This window comes from Vanessa cardui, chromosome 7 (genome assembly GCF_905220365.1).
Source record: "Vanessa cardui chromosome 7, ilVanCard2.1, whole genome shotgun sequence".
Taxonomy (NCBI): Eukaryota; Metazoa; Arthropoda; class Insecta; order Lepidoptera; family Nymphalidae; genus Vanessa; species Vanessa cardui.
In genome coordinates, this window is record NC_061129.1 from 671628 (window position 1) to 693991 (window position 22364).

General features: G+C 34.0%; 3 protein-coding genes across 3 annotated transcripts; all 3 read right to left on the reverse strand.

Annotated features, from left to right (window-relative positions):
- Window positions 1-1400: 1400 nt before the first annotated feature.
- Window positions 1401-16100, reverse strand: LOC124530907. Its single transcript, XM_047105275.1, has 12 exons — window positions 16065-16100; window positions 15714-15874; window positions 15276-15321; window positions 11803-11892; window positions 10512-10643; window positions 8827-8895; window positions 6521-6595; window positions 5853-5993; window positions 5272-5346; window positions 4345-4422; window positions 1892-1957; window positions 1401-1430 (listed from the first exon to the last, which is right to left on the reverse strand). The coding sequence occupies exons 1-12, from the start codon at window positions 16098-16100 to the stop codon at window positions 1401-1403; spliced, it is 999 nt and encodes a 332-aa protein (XP_046961231.1).
- A 1-nt stretch (window position 16101) lies between these two features.
- Window positions 16102-17045, reverse strand: LOC124531183. The gene is made up of 2 exons (XM_047105670.1): window positions 16880-17045; window positions 16102-16593 (listed from the first exon to the last, which is right to left on the reverse strand). Exons 1-2 carry the CDS (start codon window positions 16994-16996, stop codon window positions 16363-16365), a joined length of 348 nt encoding a protein of 115 aa, XP_046961626.1. The 5' UTR covers window positions 16997-17045; the 3' UTR covers window positions 16102-16362.
- A 2979-nt stretch (window positions 17046-20024) lies between these two features.
- Window positions 20025-20912, reverse strand: LOC124530909. Its single transcript, XM_047105276.1, has 3 exons — window positions 20773-20912; window positions 20184-20362; window positions 20025-20112 (listed from the first exon to the last, which is right to left on the reverse strand). Exons 1-3 carry the CDS (start codon window positions 20899-20901, stop codon window positions 20025-20027), a joined length of 396 nt encoding a protein of 131 aa, XP_046961232.1. The 5' UTR covers window positions 20902-20912.
- Window positions 20913-22364: the final 1452 nt, after the last annotated feature.

Here is a 22364-nt window from a genome sequence, read left to right on the forward strand (position 1 = left end):
GACTATTGAGTTCCGAGTTCTGTTTAGTATTTAGTCCACCAGTATTGACCCTACTCCTACTACATAGCCATCTGGCGTCCTGTATATATTATAATCAAAAACAATGTAATTGAAACAATTTACTAATGTGCTACATTCCTAACAACAAATTACTAAAAACAAGTAGAAACTATTATCTCACCTCCGTAACAATAACATCGGCTTTACGTAGCTCTTCTCGAAGATCTCTTATCGTGATCTCATGCGACTCACACAGCTTCTGGGCGTTCAGCAATTCAGCTGATTTATCGTTTAACATCGCTGCAATAGATTAAAGCTCCGATTGAAACGCTTATCTAAACATTTGTAAATTCCATCAAGAATTTATCTATTATAGTTAGCGCCAGTTGCTTCAATCTCATTTTAGGGTAGTTTCCATGTGTCAGCCAAAATAAATAACCTATATCCGTTCTTGGAGTTCAAGATTCTCTCATAACAAGACAAACAGACAGACAGCCAACAAAACTATTTTCACATTTACAATATTAATATAGATTTTCCTCAAACATGCTTAAAAGTAAAGCTTCACAATTAAAGTCAGATTTAACCTTCCTAGTCAGCACCGATATTTTTAATTAATTAAAGTTCGATTCTTTATTTTAAAACGTTAAACGATTCGTTTTACTCTTTGATATGGCATTAAAATGATATCATTAATAAAAAAATAGTAATAGGTACTTTTGAAATAGGCCTTATACAAGATTCCAAGTAAAGTAAAATAAGTCTTATATATCTAGTAAACTTACCGAACGTACACAAATATTTAATACCGATAATATCTTACCTTCGAGACGTTTCAGTTGAAATGTAAGCGTGTCGCAGGCGGAGCCCTGATCCTGCGACCCTTGCTCCAGCGCAGCCAGTTGCCGCCTGATGCGGTGAAGCTTCAGATAAACAAACATATACTATACAAATCATACTTCACGTTAATTTTCCTGTATTCATATCAATAAATATGTTACGTACAGTAAAAGCTTTTACCAAACACTATTCTCTTGTTTCAACACCACGCAGAAATATTTAGTATGGTTAGTTCCATATCTTAATTCCTAAGTTTTTTGAGTCATTGACAATATAAAATATTTCTTACATTACATGGATGGTGGTGACCACCTAACATTTTTTGCAATTTGCCATTTTGACAACCTTTAAAAAGTAAAAAATATAAATGTAATGAATTTAAAGTCAATACCTCGTTCTCTTTTTCTTCAATCTGCTTTGAGTACTGCTGGTCCATGCTCGTCTTATCTTCCAGCGCGGCTTCCAAATCGCGCACTCGTTGCCGCAACTCTCCTATCTGTATCTATAACGTACTTTCACAATTCGTATGATCAAAGATCATTATTTGAGATGTGACGTCACTACATAAATAACCTTCCAGTATCGAATAGCTAAAGGCATTGAGCATTTACATAATTTTTATGAAGAGAGAAATAGAAAACAATTAATATAATGAAGACAGACAAAGATAATACAAGTGTGTTTGTGAAACTCACACATTAAAATCAGGACAACCTTAACCACTTTACTTGGTGGCTTTGTGCAAGCCCGTCTGGGTAGGTACTACCCACTCATCAATTATTCTACCGCCAAATAACAGTACCCAGTATTGTTGTGTTCCGGTTTTAAGGGTGAGTGAGCCAGTGTAACTACAGGCACAAGGGACATAACATCTTAGTTCCCGAGGTTCGTGGCACATTGACGTTATAAGGAATAGTTAATATTTATTACAGCGTCATTGTCTATGGGCGATAGTGACCACTTACCATCAGGTGGCCCATCTGCTCGTCCGCCAACCTATACCATAAAAAAAAACAATACGTTTGAATAATATAATTTGGTAACAAGTTACCTCCATTGATTCGTTTCTTCGTTTCAATTCGTCATTTTCCTCGCCCAATCCACAAATGCAATCGGTCTGAAATACAATATTATGAATATTATTCAAAGGAAATACTTGATTAGATCAGTGGTAGGGCTTTGTGCAAGCCCCATCACTAACCAAGTCTGGGTATAGGTCCCATTCATCATACATTTTAAAGCCAAACGGCAATAATTATTAATTAGTATGTATTGTTATGTTTCGATTTGAAGGACGAATGAATGTAACTACATGCAATAGGAATTAGACATCTCAGTTCCCAGATGAGGATTCTAACAGCATCAATGTGCACGGCCAGTTGTAAGCACTTCTTCAAGTCTACCATTTTCCAGACTGCATTTCATTCGTATATGTATGATATAAGAAAAGTAAAAATAATATGTTAATAAGCTTTGCCATCCATTTATTACATCGCTTAAAAAGGAGTTAAGGTACACACATGCCTGGTCATTGTTATTTTAATATAAGATCTAATTTATAACAAAACGTCAAATCAATATAATTTACAAATATAGTCTTAATAATGTCATAATGAAGTCTGCTCTACATTGAAACCCAAACATATGTTACATTTATTATTAGCAAAAATAAAGCTTACTTATATAGTATATTTATTAAAAAAAATAATCTCTAATTAAAATTTCCATAGATGAAAAAATTAGCGAGTTAACATTAGTTGCTGTTCATGCAGCACATGTCTTTTTTTTAAATTCTTAATTTGATATTAATCGTTAATTTCGATAGTTTTAAGTTTTTGGTGATTTTCTAAATTATACAATGCTATGAATAAGTGAGTCCATCTGAGAAGAGTATGTACAAGATGCCTCAAAAGAAATTTTATATTTAGTGGATCGATTAAAAAAAAAAGTAAGCCGTATATAGAAAAAGTGTTTATTAATTATTGAAATACACTTTTTGGGGATTTATTTCTTAAAAATGATATCGTCTAAATGTAGATCCTCGCGTTCTCGGCACTCATTTAATCGAACAGTAAAATTACTTATGACGGCTCGGCAGGTGGATTTAGGGATGGCTGCCATTTCGTGACGGATATTTTCTTTCAAATGGGCCAGTGAAGTCGGTTTATTGGCGTAAACTTTAGATTTAAGATAACCCCATAAGAAAAAGTCCATAGGGGTTAAATCTGGACTGCGTGGAGGCCAATTTATGTCACCTCTCCGGGAGATCAATTTGCCTGAGAAAATTTCACGAACACGATGCAGAGACATATTGGACGTGTGTGAAGTTGCTCCATCCTGTTGGAACCATGTTCTTTGGTTATAGCCAGGAAAGTTTTGCAGTTCAGTACCACGAAGTTGTCTAACATCTCCACATAACGCTCTGAATTCACTGTAACTGCACGCCCCCTTTCGTCTTCAAAAAATTAAGGGCCGATAATTCCTCGCGCCGACATCGCAGCCCATACGGTCACTTTAGGCGAATGTAGGGGTTTCTGATGTTTGCGTTTTGGATTCGTTGCACTCCAGTAGCGGCAGTTCTGCTTATTTACGTGGCCATTAAGATGAAAATGAGCTTCATCCGAAAACAAAATGTTGGTAAACGTTGAAAATCGCTCAATCATCTGATTTACGAAATGAAGCCTCTGACTGGCATCTTCGGGATTTAATTCTTGCACCAATTGAATTTTGTAGGGGTGCAGCTTTAGGTCTTTGTGCATGATGCGATGTAATGATGATCTATGCACATTTAAAGCACATGCGCGATTCCGAATTGAAAGGTTCGGGTCGTCACTAACAGACTGATTAACATTCTCCACGTTTTCTACCGTTCTTGATGACCTAGGTCGCCCGGATTTTGATTTATCTAGCGTTTTACCGGTCTCTTCAAACTTTTTAACCCAATGTCGAATGAGAGGAATGCTTGGCGCATCATTTAAGTGGCGAAAACCTCGAATACTGCAGAATTTTCTACGCGCTACAATCGCCGAATCACCGTTTTTGTAAAACTCTCGCACGCACAACGCGCGGTCTGCTCCCGAGAAACGCTCCATAGCGATTGAATTCCCAAGAGCCAGGCTACCGATTGACATAAACCCCGCGCCCCTCGGATACGTTGCGCTCACGCAGTAAGCTAAATAAATATAAAATTTCTTTTGAGACACCTTACGCTCACTATAGGGTTTTGTTCTTTTTATTTACTTATAACGATTAAAAATTAAGTACGATTTAATTGGTGAAAAAAGTAACGATATACTTTCATGCAGAACAAACCGACCAAATAACTTGACATTTAATTTAATTCTTATAAAAGCGTTGGGTTTATTTCATACGTACTTGCAAAACACTCATTGTACCTCCTCGACTGTTATAAGTCTGTTTAAGTTAAGTATCATAAAACATCAGTAATTATATCAGACACAGCATGCCATTAAGCTAATGTTAGGGATATACGCAAGGCGCTACCCGCAGCAGGTCCCGCAGGCGACGCAGCTGGCGCGCGATGTCGCGCAGCTCGGCCACCGGCTCGCAGCCCCACACGCCCTGCCCGGAATCAAACTACGTCTCATTTTGATAGTAGAAACATTTATTACTATATACTTGATATCAACTCGAAACTACAATATTGAAAATTCTTGGTTACTTATATGTGTAATTGATTTTTCTTCTATTTTGTTAAAAACATTTGAGAATCTTCATTCGGGTCGGTTTCGTATTATCACACTTATTATAGTAACAATAAAAACCATTGCATTATATATAAATTTGTATAACTATTTTAAATCATATTTATTGGATCACTTCAATAGCAGTTATAGTATCTAGTCTGTGATGGATTTTATTTTCTTCTTAAAGTATAATGGTAGCGGTCTCCAAATTTTCAATTATGTTTTACAAATTCATGTCACTATCCGATAACAATTCATATCATGCAAGAAACCTTTCTATTACTTAGACCTTTTAATTGCTAACTTATAGAGCTGCAATTCGTATATCGAGTTCGGGTCAGTATGACTTTACACGATTTATCAGTAGCTGATATAGAACTAAGGGAAACAGAACATTGTTAATATCTAATTCTTTCGTAATCAGTCTACTTGAACTCTTTTCCTTCGTGTTTGTTTGGTTGGCATCAGACATTGAGAGTAACTTAATAAAGTGTCTTGAAGATCAAACCAAGGATCAAGACTAGTTAATCTTTAATTTTGACTTGAAAGATTCTAAAAGGATAGAAAGGGGATCTGTAGTTAAAAGTGATCCATCATTTATTACACAACCTTAAAATCATCTAAATTGACGGAAAAACTAAGCCTTATTTTTTTCTGTTTATTCTATATTCTATTTTTTCTGTTGTTAGTAGATCACACAAAGCATTAGTCGTGCTACTTTTACCGAGTCATTGTTCGTCGAGTTGTTTAGAAAATTCGATATTTCCGTTTTCAAATTTTCCACTTCCATTGCAATGTCCTGAAACCAAAAATTTTTAATCGTGTAAATTGTTTTCATAAACTTGGTGGAACTTTTGCTTTCTTCCGCAAAACCTTCAAATATTCTTGATATCAAATCAGAGCCAGCTCAATTCAGACGTAGTTACAAGAAAAATCTACTAAAGCGCGCGATCAGAATAAGATGCAACCTTTTAGAATTGAAACACTCGCGGTTCTCCGGCAGTGATAACGTCAGCAAACTCCGATTGAAAATCGTGAGATGAAGGGACGAATTATGTTTTGTCTCTTAAACTTTAAACTCTTAATTTTATTGCATTTTTTTTAACAAAATTAAATTTGTCAATGTCTGAATTTTGTTGTTTTTAACTTCTTTGCTAACGCTCTATCGCTCGAGAACCTTCATTTTTAATTACTTAGATATGGTTCCATACTATTCGCGCGTATTATAACCTAGTGTTGCTAACATTATCAGTTCCATATATCGTGATAAGCACGTGACGTTCATAAAATAAAGCAGTCAATTACCTCGTAACGCTCAATCGAACTCTTTTGTGACTTCAACGTGTTCTGCAGGAAATCTATCTGGTCAGATTTTTGACGCTCCACCAGCTTCATATCCAAGTAAGACCTCCGCAGCATTGTTATCAGCTCTTCCTGTTTTGCTGTCTGATTTAAATACAAATTAGCTTTATTACATTTAGTAAGTTAAAATTAAATATCGTGAAAATTTTAAATGTTAACTTTAGACCTTACACAAATAGTATGCCCTTGCTCAGGCACGTTACGTACACTTACTTAAAAAGGTTTTATTACCGCGAAATTATTTCATTTTAGTTCGCTTGTGAATTTGATCAACTTAAAATCAGAGGAGTAAGGTCTAAAGTTGAGAACAACATAAAAAACAAATATAATATATCAACATTGTTATTTATTGTTTAGGAGAACTATATGTTTTCTTTGTTACCTTCAAACTATCATTAAAGTAACAAGCAGGCTGACCCAATTTTTATGTTATTTTCTCCGAAAAAAATACTGATAGTACCAGTTTTGTTTTGAATTATCACTTTCAAAATAATACTATCCTAGTTCATGATCATCATCATCCTCCTGCCGTTATCTCGATATTATTTGGGGTCGGCGCAGCATGTCATGTCCTAGTTCATGATAAAAAGCAATATTAAACTCATACTCACTTCATAAAAGCATTCCCTGTAGAACTCCTCGATCACGGACAAATTGTCTCTGAGCGTGTTCACGATATTCGAATCCTATAACGCCCATTAAACAACTTTATAAGTACAAAACACACGCGAAAAAAATAAACGAAACATTCTTTTAATTCTTTACTATCGATCTATTAAAGCCGAAATTAATCTTTCACTACATATCTGATAGTGTTTCTTGAACATAGAAATAATTTTATATTTTATCGGAAACAATAAGAATATTTAAAGATCTTCTCTTATATGTCATAGGTATTTATAATATTGCATTGTTATAGGTACATTTTATTTACAACAAATGCGAAATAAATTAAATGTGCTTGCTTTACCTGTATGAAAGAAAAATTAAATAATAAAGCTAATTCTGAAGTACTCTATTCCAACCATAATAGGAGAAATGTCAAATAAACAACATTTAAAAGAAAATGAACGCAAATTAATCTATGATTCACCATGGATTTGTGATTAAATGGCATTTTTGAAGTCGACAAAACTGTGATCGGAATTTTCAAATTAAGATTAAAGTGGAGATAAGTATAGTACCTACAACACAACTTAGATGTCGCATCGGCAAAATTCGTAAAACTGATCGCATCCGAATTGAGTACGCTATCCCAAATTATCAATATTTAATTCTCATCCGAATATGATCTTTGCACAAACGTAATAACTTGTAATATCATATGACCTAATATATTCGTCAATTTGACGCGTGGATTTACATACATTTGCTTTCTCTGACGCGTGAATCTATAGCGACGAATAGCGTCGAATGGCGCGATAGGGAGCTATTTCTATTGGCTGTGTAAATCGGCAGTAATCGGTTTTATTTTCATTCCATTGCATTTTCCGATGCTACATCTAATTTGTGTCCTACTATACTTAGTGCAATAGTGTTATGAATAAAGATATATAAATCATAAACTCTTAATAGTGCACATACAAATGGCATGAAATATGTAAATCGAAGGTTTATGTATTTTTTTCTTATACCATTGGAATAGTACCTAATACCTATTTATATTGTGGTCTGAGCAGATAGGTATGTAGAATACCTACTGATGTTGTTACAGCTCAATTAATACATTTTTGTTATTTTCATAATTTAAGGCATAATTAATTTACGCTATAGATATTGATATTGTTTCCACTCTGCTAAAAGAACAGCTCGATCTATTAATAATCTTGAACCCGAAACTTCCATCGGGATGTTTTTAAAGAAGTAGGTTACAGTTGCGTCACAACACGTTTACAACAATTTTATGTTATTCATAATAACATAGGTCAATTTGATAGAATAGGCAATAAATATAGAAACAAAAAAGTAAATAATAGACTTATTAAATGTATATTTTATAATTATTTAAGAATATTATATAATAGTCGAAAACTTGCTGAATTTGCAAAATCATATTTATTATAATACAAAGTTTAGCAAATATTTATTCCATTACACAATATAAGTATTTGTTGATTAATATTGCAGGATATAAATATAAATAAATTTAATTCCATGAAGTGAACTGTGTATTTTATTTCTTTTTAGTTCTTATTGGTAAAATCGTTGTAAAACGATTGTGGTTTTACATTATGAAAAGGTTCAATAATGCTTATAAATAAATATATCTAAACTAATATCCTAATAGTCAAAGTAAATCTGTCAGCCTGTCGCTCTTACACTGCATAATAGCTGACCAAATTTGATGAAATATGTGCAAACGAAGCAAATTTGAACTCAAAGAAAAGACATAGGCTACTTTTTTTGCCTAACACATGACCAAACCCCTAAAACGCTATTTGAAGGTAGTATTTCATATATCATAAAATATTATTAATCGCAAAAAAAATTGTACCTTTGTAAAAAAAAAGTTAAGACAATGTTCTACTTGGTACTAGGATAACATAATATCACAGGATATCAAAGAAACGCTCGAGCAACAAAGAATGACCCGTACGGTGTTTATAAATAGTGTAACAGTTCAGTTTCGTTATTGGGACGTAGATTGAAGATCGAAGATCGAATCGATCGAAGATCTCTCCATTAGTATATGTCTAAGACCAATTAATATCTGCAAAGGTTTCCCCTTTTCTAGTTTTCTACATAATTTTTTCCATTACAATGGAATGATATTAACAATTACATTAAAAAAAGAAACGGACTCATAACCCTTCAAAATCAAAATAAATATTTGGCATTTACAAATACAATTTTTGGACCTAGTCTATACCCTCAAAATTTGTCTTAATTGTAAAAAAAACTAGTAAAGATAACTCACCGCTGCCATTATTGATACGTCAGCCATCTCCACATGGGTACCATCAGCTGAAGTCCGCATCATATTCAACTGTTATAAATAACTATATCATTATTAATTATGAAAAAGAAGTAATATTTCTTTAGGCGTAAAGTTCTGTATATTCTACTTAGTAGTATATCTCTAGTTCAAGAGAATGTCCTTCATTATACAAAAATGGATTGATTTTCATTTGACACGCAGTTCGTGATATTTATCTTCACCGAATAGTGAATCTGCACGGTGGAACGGCCTTGATTAAGTCTGTTTAAGTAGGTTTCACCCAATCTTGAGTCATATAACCGTCAAACAACAATACTTTATATTGTTATTTTTCAGTGGCAACTGTAAGCAATTCAGTGTAATTTAAAGTAAAAGGGAAAGAATATCTTAGTTCCCAAAGTTGGTTCCCAATGGTGATGTAAGATAATAAATAATGTATCAGTGCCAATGTGAAAAGTGATCAGTTACGTTTTGGTGCCCCGTTTTCCAGGTCGCCTACCTACTTTACATAAAACTCCGAGACGAACTATACACAAAAATTAAGCACATGAAGTTTCAAAAGTGATTTAAACTTATTGATTGGTGAATTTAACTACTGGATAGCTTCGATATATTTCGGTTGGATTTTACGCTATAAATATAAAATTTTTATATTAGGGTATTTTACGCTAATATAAAAATAATAATGATTAAATTTCAGTGCTCATACTACATGTACATGTGCAATACTGAGCTGAAACAGATTATTTTTATACTTGGCAGTTCTAACAATATTATAACGTCTATGGTACTTGAGAGACAATATAGATTTAGACGGTAGCATAATTACCTACAAACACAATAAACGCCAAAAGTTTTGTTTTATCTGTAACAGATACACAGACACACAAATCAACTTTTATTTCTTTTTTACACGGCGGCGTTAAAAGGTTTATATTTTTAGGACGGGATGAAGACGCATATTTTCTGCAAATAGACTTGAAACTTAACGGCTTACAACAAGTATGATATTTAATATATAAAATGTATTTTTTGTAAATTTATGTTCACTCCAAATACTTGTGTCTACACTTATATTTGCTTTTATTATTATTAATATTTTTTTTTTGTATAAAAAGAGTTGCTGTGATATCTACGAGTAGTATTTTTAAGCTCACAATTTATCGGCTTAAGTGTTAAAATAGGTATTACAGTGATAATAGAAAAATATATAAAAACCTTTCTACACGTATGATATACTAAAAATATTGTTATATTCATTAGTGGGACAATATATACTGGTGAGCCGAGATGGCCCAGAGGTTAGACCGCGTACATCTTAACCGATGAATGCGGGTTCAAACCCAGGCAAGTACCACTGAATTTTCAAATGCTTATAATTCATCTCGTGCTCGGCGGTGAAGGAAAACATCGCGAGAAAACCTGCATGTGTCTTATTTCCACGATATTCTACCACATGTAAATCCACCAAATCGCGATGGAGCAGCGTTGTGGAATATGCTCCGAACCTTCTCCTAGGCGTGTAGGCCTTAGCCCAGCAGTGGGAAATTTACAGGCCGTTATTTTGTTGTTGTATATACTAGTCCAAAATAATTTACTACGAGGAAAGGTTACCTACACTTGATAAAGTTTTTTTTTCACTTTTATGATTATTGCTTACGTACAGGATTCGTTTGTTGAGCTTGATGCAGTTTGCTGGCGGACTGGTGACGCTTGGAGTTCAGGTCAGCTATGCGAGCTTCCGCCAGCGACAGGCTCTCAGCCTGCACACGTATCGTCTCTTCCTTGTTCTTGAGCTGTTTAATAGAATATACTTATTTCATACATTTAACATATCAAGCTCTATGTCACAAACTTAAGCTAATATAAGCTATCAAACTCAAGAATAAAAAGTAGGCATTCTACACTCAACGACAACGTTTTGTTTATATTTGAATGGGTGATCGGAAAATAAACACAGTTCTTTCTCTACCGGACGAAGTAGAAACAGACAACTAGTATGTTAATGAAGCTTCGAATAAAAATTAAAAAAAATCTATACTAAATACAGAGGGACAGTTAAAATGACAAAGCACATCCACTCTATCCAGATATAGCTACAACTGACGGATGTTCTGAACTGTCAACAAAGCGGGTAGCCGCGAGTCAATCCATGTAGGTTTAAAAATAAACAACAACAATTAAGTTTGACAATTAAAGCGATACCATTGGTCGATCTTGGAAAACATCGTCAGCTTCACTTAATTGTTAAATGACGATTCAAAAGTGCTTGTAAAAGCCCACTTTAATAAAGTTTATTTTGATTTAGATTTTGAGTTGAATGTCTAAATTGTTGACCCGCTGAGTTTCTTTCGTCGGTTCTTATCAGGTCAGGGTGTTTTCAGGTTAGTGTTTAATTTGACAACCAATAAGTAAATATAATCCTTCCATACTGAATAAAGAAATTTAAGTTTGAGCTGAGTTTGTTATCTAAACTCTAGAAGTAAAGTTAAGGGTGATATAAGTAGTGAAGTGGAACAGTCTTGTAGTCTACGAACCAGTGGTAGCTTTATGCTTAAAATAATTATGCAAAGTAATAATTACTTGCAAAATCTTACTTGGATGTAATGTTGATGATGTTAAAAGTACTTATAAGTATTAGTTAATTTGTGTTATTATTAAATTGCTTGGAATGTGTAAAACAAACTATAGTTTTTATTTTCTCCTTTAATTGGTATATGCCATATGAACATACCATTGTACACGTATCGCCTACCTGTTAAAACTATATCGCCAATACACTTTCTCCCTTTTGATCTATCTTTATCCCTCCCCAATATAGATTTACTAACTAAAACTATTTATAAGTCCGCATATACTAACAAACGCTTCATTAATGAAACGATCAGAAGCATCGTATGGAAGGGTAGATAACGACCCTCGCGATACACAGTAGTTTATAAATAATCCACCTACTATTAGCATGGTCGCCATCAACTTGTTTTCGAGGGAACGCGTGCGCGCCGCATCGCTCGCAGCGGACTCGACGCTGCTGGCTATACTCTCCTGAAAATAAATCTCAAAAGTGACATGGTTTCCTTTAAACGTATATATTTTTATATCCTTAACTTCAAAGTTCAAAAAATGTGAGATTTGATTCAAAATTTATGAATTAAAACCGACTAAGTCCAATACCCAATTCCAATGTCAAGTTAATGAAGTATGGCCATTTCACTCTAATCAATCAATCAATCAACAGCCCATGTTTGTCCACTGCTGGACATAGGCGACTCCATTTGCACGCTACTATGATAATTCTTGGGCTACACGCATCTTCATTTAACTCCAAACTAAGTAAAAAATGTTACTGGCCTAAACATAGATTCTTAGAGCTTTGGGACAAACCAAAAAATCTTTCCTTTTGTTAATCAATAGATTATTCGTTTAATATGAATTATATATATTAAGTTAGATTTTATAAATTGGAGCATAATTAATGAATAATTATGACAAAGGCTGAGTCGATTGATTTTACATCCGTTATCTTGGAAAAACCATATTTTATTACATTGTCTAGCACAAAGCCCTTGTGTCTATCCATCCGTCAATGAAGTGGCGTAAGTAAAGTCCGTCTGGGTTGATACCACCCACTCATCAGATATTTTACCACCAAACAGCAGTATCCAGTACTTTTGTGTTTCTGTTTGATGGTTGAGTTAGCCAGGTAACTACAGCCACAAGGGACATAAATAACACTTTGATTCCCAAAATTGGCGGCACATTGACGATGTAAGGCATGGGCAATATTTCTTACGCGATAGCGCCATTATCTGTGGGCGGTGGTGACCACTTCATAATACTGATGTCCTCTCAATTTCTGTTATTTAACAGCCTGTCATATTAGTGACAAACAAATCCATCGTTAGGATAGGAATAGCAAAATGCTTTCCGGACTGTGAAAGTAAAGAAAAGATAGCGAACCTGTCCTGTAAAATTTACTAATCTAACTTAAAAATTATCATCATAACTTATACATTTTCAAACTAAAATAATGTAAATATATCACGAGGACTCACTTTTGTAAAATCACTCGTATCTGAATCCCCGTACATCATGAGTCCGTTGAACATCATCGTGAAACAATATTCAATCACATTCAGTGACACAACAGTCAAGCAGAACAAACAATAACACAAACACTGAATCCAAATTTATTAAAAAAAAAAACACTTTTATTACTAAAAATTGAATTATCAAAAAAAGTCATACAAATATAATTGAATTGTTTTATAATTTATAGAGTTCCAGACGACTATGACAATTTATAAGATAAATATCACAAAGCCAAAATATTGTTTGAGTACAGAGTAAAATAAGATTAATATTCCGATTCTGGACAACTTCACGTCTCTCATTAGGAAGAACTAATAATAACTGAGACCAAACAATCTATATAACTTCAGAAAACAATAATAACACCGCAGGTGATAAATAAGCCTCGCTTCAATACGAGGACGCGGTGCAACGCAGCGCACGAGATGCAACTCCGCACTGGGGGTGCGATGGAGCGCCGCCAGTATGTATATTTAGCGCAGCGTAAATTGTAATTTTGGAAGCGTTGGTGGCGGAAGCGCCTCTGTCCCAGTTGCTCGAGGAGCCTAGGACGAGGGTTTTATACAGTGTGTTGTCAAAACGCTCGTAGCACTGTTGATATTTATTTTTTATAACCAGTAAATATCATGGGACAAAATTAAATAGACCCATCCATCGAGCACGTCTTGCAATGCTTTTTACTAAAAATCTGTATTTTTAGAATAAATAACTAGCATAAGCCCCGGTAGGCAGAAGGGATGTCTTTGATCTCATAGTTATCTAGTGGATGGACGAGATTAACAATTTATCTTTAATAGTATCTAGCACCTCAATCTAATAGTATATTTAAAATAAGTAATAAGTTTCAGATAATATTATTTTATGCTGTCATACGTTCCACGTGTATAAAACAGATGGTATTATCAAGAATTATAATCTTCGTATCTTGATGAGAAATGTAATTTCGAAACAAGCGGATACCGCGCCACGGTATCTACTTCGTCAGCTACAAAGCGCTTCCGCGCGACGCCGCCGTTTCGTCACACGAGACCATTAGCATCTGAATTCGGACGCGTTAAAGATTATTTACGACCTCATATTTTTAAACATTCCTGGTTTTCGTAGATCTTTTCATTTTTATGACTAGAATTGTGTAAAACAAACATATTTTTTTCATTTATTAATTAATCCGAATCATAAACCAATTGGCACCAATGTAACTGCAAGCACAAGAGTCATAACATCTACAGTATATATAATTCCCAAGGTTGTTGTTATATTGGTAATATATGGGCTGATTAATATTTCTTGCTGCGTCAATGTCTATAAGCAGGGGTGATCACTTATTATCACAAGGCCCATTCGCCCGTCAGCTTAACTAAATAATAAAAAATAAATGTCCTAAGCAAGTAATTAATAATTGTTCTAAAAAATTCATAATTCTGTCGAGAACTGTTAATGTAACAAAGCAAAGCCACTAGATACTTTTAGTGTTATACAAATATATGGACTGGAAATTTCGTTACAATCTTTTAAAAAATAGATCAAATTTCAAAGAAACGGTGCCCCATCTGGGATTAGTGTCGGCCACCAGCAAACCGATACGCTTTACTATAAAAACAACTGTCCTCCGAGAAGTCACAAGTATCTTTAATCACGATCTTTCCTCTACAGAAATAACAATACTTTGCTCTCATATTATACTTAGTTCGAAAAATAATTACTTGTAATAATTTTGCGTATCTCTAGACCTGTAATTATGAGACGTCAGAATAAAGTGTTTCGAATTACTAACGGCATTTAGAGATATAAGCTTACAACATATAACAACAACAGCCTGTAAATTTCCCACGGCTGGGATAAGGCCTCCTCTCCTTTGAGACGAAGGTTCGGAACATATTCAACCATGCTGTTCCAATGCAGGTTGGTTTAATATACATGTGGCAGAATGTTTAAGAAATTTGATTTGACTTTTTGAATTTTCCTTCGCCGCCGAGCACGAGATTAATTATAAACACAAATTAAGTACATGAATATTCAGTGGTGCTTGCTTGGGTTTGAACCCGTAATCGTCGGTTAAGATGCACGCATTCTAATCAATGGACCGAAATGTATGATTATAATATTATTACCTGTTATTAATAGAAGGGTGAAATTTTCATTAAAAATCTTTACAAAAAAGAAACTATATATTAAACATACACCATAAGACAGCGCTTCTCGGAGATTTTAGTATACATCGTTACATATGTAAGTAGCTATGTATAGCTCTTAGAGTTTTACCCGCTTTAATATAAGACCTTTAACGTGACAATCATCAATTTCTTTTCCTTTTATATAAATCAAATATCACTAACCTGTTCTCGCTTCGAAACATCCCGATCGCGTGTATCTTCGATTTCCCTGAAGACAATTTTACAACTGATATTAAAATTATTACTGTCATTGAGATATACCCAACAAAGATGATGATTGCGCATGAGTTTTACAATAAAATTGATCCCTAACCCATATCCTAGTCTTTTCGATGAAAAAAACATATACTTTTTAAATATGTAGGCTACTTTGATGATCGCAGCGCCATCTCGATTTTCCTTCAACATTACAGCCACACCCTACTATATGAATACTGCTGAGATACAAGACCTATGTGACCGAGGCAAATACTCATGATGCCCTAGAAATTAACGTCAAGCCATGGGTGATAGGCCAATCGATGGGAAGGTTATCTGAATTTTTTTGCCATTGCTGACTTGACGTTGATTTTTGACACCAATTAATCAGTTTAAACTCACCTAGAATCTGACTGTCCTGCATTTTCTAAAGATCTTCTTTCCACCTTACTGGTACTTTCATCCACCTTTTCCTCTATAGCGAAGGGACAAGGAGCACAATCACACCCCGCTTCATCAAGTTCTCCTAACGAACTGTCTGATATGAGAATTGGGGACGGAGACTAAAAAAAAGGGAAAAATATCTAATTTTTACTTTCAATTTAATTAAAATCTTCTACGCCGACGATTTAAAATTGCCCGTAAGTAACTAACATTTTATCCATTTGATTTGGTTTCTATACTTTTAGGTTTTACTATTGATTGCAAGTTTTAGATAAAAGAACTACGTCAAAATAATAGGCTTCAACTTACTCTCTCTATGATAGACACATCAGTATATCCAGACATTTCCATTTTCTCATCTCGACTCAGATTTGGCGTGGACGTTGCTATTGCTGGCTGAATCCAATAATTTAATCAGTATTCTTGCTACTCACGTAATACCATCAAATTAATTGGTCCAAACACATATATATTTGTAAACTTACTCTTACGACTTTCAAAAACATCAATTTAAACTCAAGACAAACTACAACCGAATTGACAGACAACTTACGAAAAATAATATTTAATATCACCAATTAATTATTAATACAAAGAACTAAATAAGTCATTCAGCTTTGAAGGATCCGTCGTCTCCCGATCCATCACATACGGCGCTGCTCTGATCCCAGTCATTATTTGGGTCCATGTCTGGTCTGACCCTTCGGTTTCGGCGCGGTTGTTGTTGAACACAAGCTATGGATAGCGAATCGCACGAGGCAGACGTTCTACGTTGTATTTCATGATTTTGCGAAACTTTTTGGGCATTCAGGCTCTTGGACTCCGATACTTCTTTGAGCTGAAAAATAAAAATTTATCCCATAAAATCCTCCCAGCCCACAATCGTTTGCAGAATATTCGAGAGATAAATAAAAAGTTTAATTAAAATATAAAAAGTTTAATTAATTATATAAAAAAAAAACATTATTTTTAGAGATTTTATAGCTAGCAATGATTCTTAAAAAATATACTGTCAAAGTTCGCTTCAATATTTTTTTTCAACTACCCAAATATCTTATCTTATACAGGAAGCGATCTACCAAACCAAAAAACCACAATGCTAATTCGAATGTGCCACAGCTTACTTTTGCCTTGGTGTATCGCAACTGGCGTCGCATCTCGTGTATGACATCGTCTTTGAACTGCGCCCGCACCGCCGCCACGCGGCACTGCTCGTCCAGCGCCACACACACGCGTTGCATTGCGCTCAGCTTCTCGCGCAGAGCCACATTCTCATGACGAATACTTCTAAAATCGCTGTTCAACTGTGTACAATTCAAACAACAATATAAAAGTTATAAAAAGCCTAATGAAATGTTCTATTTAACACATACATTTAAAAAAATATCCAAAAGTAGCGCTGATAGATACCTATAGTGCTGTTCTCCAACTAACATTTTGACGTATATCAAACCTAAAAGGGAAAATTCCTGCTGATATGATTTTGATCATTTTTTTTTGTTTGAAAGGTAGTGCTTCCCGTGGGGTCCCATTTTTTTTTTCCGATGATGGTATCCATATGAAAACGACATAAGTCTTAAATTTGCATTAAGTATGTGCGCGATAAATAGGTGAATAACTCAAAATTGGTTGGCACAATTTTGATGCTTCTTTTTTCATTATAAAGGATATACTTTAAGGGTAGTTTGGTGAAAGTTTGATAAGGTTCTGTGCATAGGATCCATCACAAATTAAGGGAACGGGAGGGAACGGAACAATTCTGAGGAGCACGTTAGCAATACTCGGTCGAATCTTTTATTTATGGGTTACTTGGATATTTGAATCACCTTCCGGAACGTGGTTTTGTTCATGTAATTGTCATAGTCAAATATTATAATCAACTACAAGCTACACACCCCGGCTTCACACGGGTGCAATACTGATACTAAATATACTACAGAATTTGTTTATTTACGACATTACATTGCAAATTTCTTAAATTATCAGTGTTTCTTTACTATATTGTTCATGTATTATATACACAAACCTTCCCCTTGAATCACACTATCTATTACAAAAAACCGCATTAAAATCCGTTGCGTAGTGTTAAAGATATAGGGGCAGAGAAAGCGACTTTGCTTTATACTATGTAGTGATGGAACTCCTAAACGGCTTACAGTTAGGGTGCGATATGGTGCAGTATTTCTTACAGTCTTTAATCAAATTTTGTGTTGCGCTGCGCCCCTAGTATATCGAATGTTGTTCGACCGTGACGTCACAGTATGTCATCGCGTGTTTGTTGAAAGAATATGACTATATTTCAAGCTATCCTCCTGCTGATGTATGCGCTCCTAGTACATCAAATGCTACTCGACCGTGACGTCACACTACACCATAGCGTTAAGTCACAGTAATCGAAGTTTTCATTACCAATAAACCCCTTTAGGTATCGATATAAGTCTATATGTACTTACTAGTAGAGTAATATGCTCATGCCCACAAGTTATGTATTAACTTTAGTTACATTCATTGTACACCTAGGTCTTCTTATATTCAATACCTTTGCGCTATGTTCCAGCTGCTGCATGCGTTCCTGGTAGACCGGATGCTCACCAATCCCCACCTCAGACTCTTTCACCGGCTCCACGTCATCACACTGTCACCAATCAATTACTAATTGACTAAAAAATGGGAGAACCTAGCATATCATATTAATATCACGTGTTGAAGGATAAAGTAAATGATGCTGACATATTTTTACCCTATCTACATTACTATAGCCATATTAAGTTTAAAATAGCTACAAATTAAGTATATATATGTAAAAATATTGTTAGAAAACGAACTTTCCACATGTATATATCTATAATATTATATTTATTTACCTACTAGTGGCGTGTTTTACAGAAATACAATTTATGTTAAAGGTAATGTACCAAAGCGTTATTAATTAGTACTTAACAACAAATAACATCACGTTTTTTTTAATTAATTTGTAGCAGAGTATATGTTTGGACCAATAAGCAAAATAAAATTTCACATACCTCCTGTCTATTTTGAGTGCTTATATCAACCATTACTTCTGCATCTTTTTTTGGAATATCGCTAAAAAACCAAACACGTAGAATTATGTTGGTTCCATCAAATTGACAATATTTTTATTTTATTTTTATTTTAAACTAGACAATAATTCACAAAAAAGAAATGACTATAATTTAAAATGATACTAACGGAGTACGATAACTATTCACGGAAAGCTCATTTCTTAGAGACATTACTGTTTGTTCGTAATGTTGCAAGTCCTTATTTAATCTTCGTATTTCCCTAAAAATTTGAAATTATTTTATTTTATACACCGATATAAGTTATCATCGAATGCAAAACCCGTGGTTCTGATTCAAAACCTAGGGAGGGAGCAATAACAGCTATGATGTCGTTCTACTAACAACATTTTAGGAAGATTAGCAGTGTCAAAAAAGTCTCTCAGTTCAATCTGACTGCGAGCGAGATATAAGATAGAAAACGATGTTTATTTCTAAAACATAATTTGAAGCGAATATTATATTTAAAATAAACAATACTTACATCGTGAACAAAACTTTTACTCGTGATACTTACCCTTTTTTGTTTTTTGCTGTTAACATTCACAATTATTCAAGATTTTGAACACTAAAGTTTTGATTCGGTTAACACAGTGACTTAATGATACTAGGTAAATGTGATTAAATAAAAATCAAATTACCTGTCTTTACTTAAATTCTCCTTTTTCAGTGAATCATTTTTAATTTTCATCTCGTTTACTTTGTCGCATATCATTTTACTCTTATCTCTCTAAAACAATAGCATACTTAAAGTAGAGTAACGTAACGTAACGTAAGAGTCGTTAAGGGAATTTTTAAATCATTCTAAATGAGAATTATAGTGTTATAAGAAGAATATCAATTAATCAATCATAATAAATTGTAAGCTTATGTATTCGGTTTCAATTAATTTTGCAAGAAATCAATCTGTCATCCACAATATAATGGTATAAATGAGGATACTATCAGAGAAATAAGGTTTCCTAAAAATTGTATTTTCAATATACATGTCGACATTAAAATATTTTTTTAAAAATATGCTCTCATTTATAATTTAATTAATAAAGACTGTCCTCCGTGAATTTAACAAATGTGTGTGTAATTAAGTCTTCAAAAATAAAATACTAAACTTAAAAACCATAATATTTTATTTATAAAAAATAAATAATATTCAAAAAGTATAATAAAAAAGCAACACATCAAAACAATACTATAATTTATAATATTTCCTCTGCTTCTTCGATCCTTGCCGGTCGTTGGCTGTTTTGTTATCCCCTTGGTCTAGCTTTGAGTGTTGCCTGAAAAAGGAACAATATTTAAACTGTATAAAAAAATATTTTAAAATAAGAATTCAAATTAAGCCGCTTACCACAAAAGAGATCCAAATATATCAGATTCGGTGACTTCGTTGAAGTGTATACCGTCGATGGCGTAGAAATCGAACTCGCGCAGGCGCCGCAACACTTCCAGCAGTCCACGAAGGTCTGAATCCTTACGTACCAATTGCCTCCGCAATGTCTCCGCTTCAGCGCGAAGCTCAAGCTCTATCTGTCCAAACGATAAACTTATCAGCTTCATTGTAATTGTGATCGTTGTTTAGTCTGCCTTGTGTTTTATACTTTCGATCTTTCCATAATATATTTGTCTTCACGTTTAAACGAATGTTTTATTTTACTCTTCGATTCACTTTTCGCATAAATGTAATAAAACAAGCGGTCCTTCGAATGAATACGAATGTGTAAACATTAAATGTTATATTAATTACGTCAAAAAACTGATTTAAAAATAAATCCCGCCCTTGTCTAATGAGACTATTTTATTACGATAAACCAAAGCAAATGTTTCGGAAACACGATTGATTTCTTGCATAAAATATTATAATTATACACTATCGTACAATATTAGGTAAATAGAACAAAACTGAGAGATCAGAAATGAGAGAATGTTCATGGACGTACCTCAGCGTGACGTCTTTTCTCCAAAAGACGTGTGGTCACTTCCGTCTCCAGCTCCTCAATAGTGCTCGCTAGCAGCGTATTTTGTGCCACCAGGTCGCTCACCCATGACTCTAACACTTCAACTTTCATCTGAATATTAAATGACATATGTATTTAGAAGCGACCAGACTAACACAATACCTTCATTTTATGAGTGAGACCTAACTTTTAGGGGTCATGATAAAAATACCGTCGCTTAAATTGGGTTTAAGACGATTCGCGGAATACGTAGTTCCCCGTTTTCTGTACTTTATTGGATAAACATGGCCTCAATTCTTTAGCTTTCAACATTTCTAGAGCGGTTTTAATGCATTTTATATTATTGTGATGTTGCTTATTTCTTATAAAATGTATTTATAGACTATACTAGCGTATTAAAATAAGATAATAAATTTTCTTGAGGTTGCAATTTCTAAAAACCCCCCATAATAAAACCCTCAATAATTAATCTCATGTATATGAAAAGAAAAAACGATTGGACCGTTTTGGGTGTAAATAGTTGCAATTATGATAAATATTACAAGGGCAGGGCAGGCGACTGCTTTTGATGATAGTGACGACTAGTGACCTGTAGTTTCTTCGAGCCCCCGATGCGGTCGACGAGCTCGAGCCGGTCCTGGTAGGCGCGCTGCACGTCGCGCAGTACGCCCAGCGCGGGCGAGGCGCGACCGCACGCGCCGCACTCCGACGCCTTGCCGTCCATTACACACCTAACTATTATTCAACAAACACTTTTACTTCACCCCGATTATCTAAGCCTATCGTTCCATGTTTGTTCAAATGAATGTCATCACGTCACTGACGTTTGTTGATTCGTGACATTGATATTAAAAAGAGTTACATTGAGAACTTCTTTGATTTTTAGGAGTATATACATAGATGGTGCAATACACAATTCCGTGTCCCATTATTTTTGCCAGCACCACAAGTGTGCAATTTAATCTACTCTACTGTGAGTTCTATGGTTCTACTGCTACGTTTCGAGTATCTTTGAATTCATAGTCATTTTCGAAATATGCTCTACTATATATGACGAATTTAAGATAATGATGTATTTTATAAAATGTGGAAAAATCTGTATTATTATCTAATTACATTTATTTTTAAAAGTATTTTATTTACGATATAAAATAGATTTTTTATTACAACTGACGATGGCTCATTATTTTACTTAACGCTTGAATGATTTTGAATTATAAAAGGAAGATTATTAAAAACATTTTATAAAAAATAAATATTTATGGAAAAATTATTAGTAGATATATGTTATAATGAAAATAAAAATAAAAACAATTAAGACTAAATATCTAACAATTGTATAGTAATAAATATAATTGGAATTTGATAATTTTGATATTAAAAAAAAAAATTTAAGAAATATAATTTAATAAAATATAATTGTATACTACATACATACTGTATTCATAGTATAAAACAAAGTCGCTTACCGCTGTCTGTCCCTATGTATGCTTAGATCTTTAAAGTTACGCAACGGATTTTGAATCGCTTTTTTATAGATAGATTGATTCAAGAGGAAGTTTTATATGTATAAT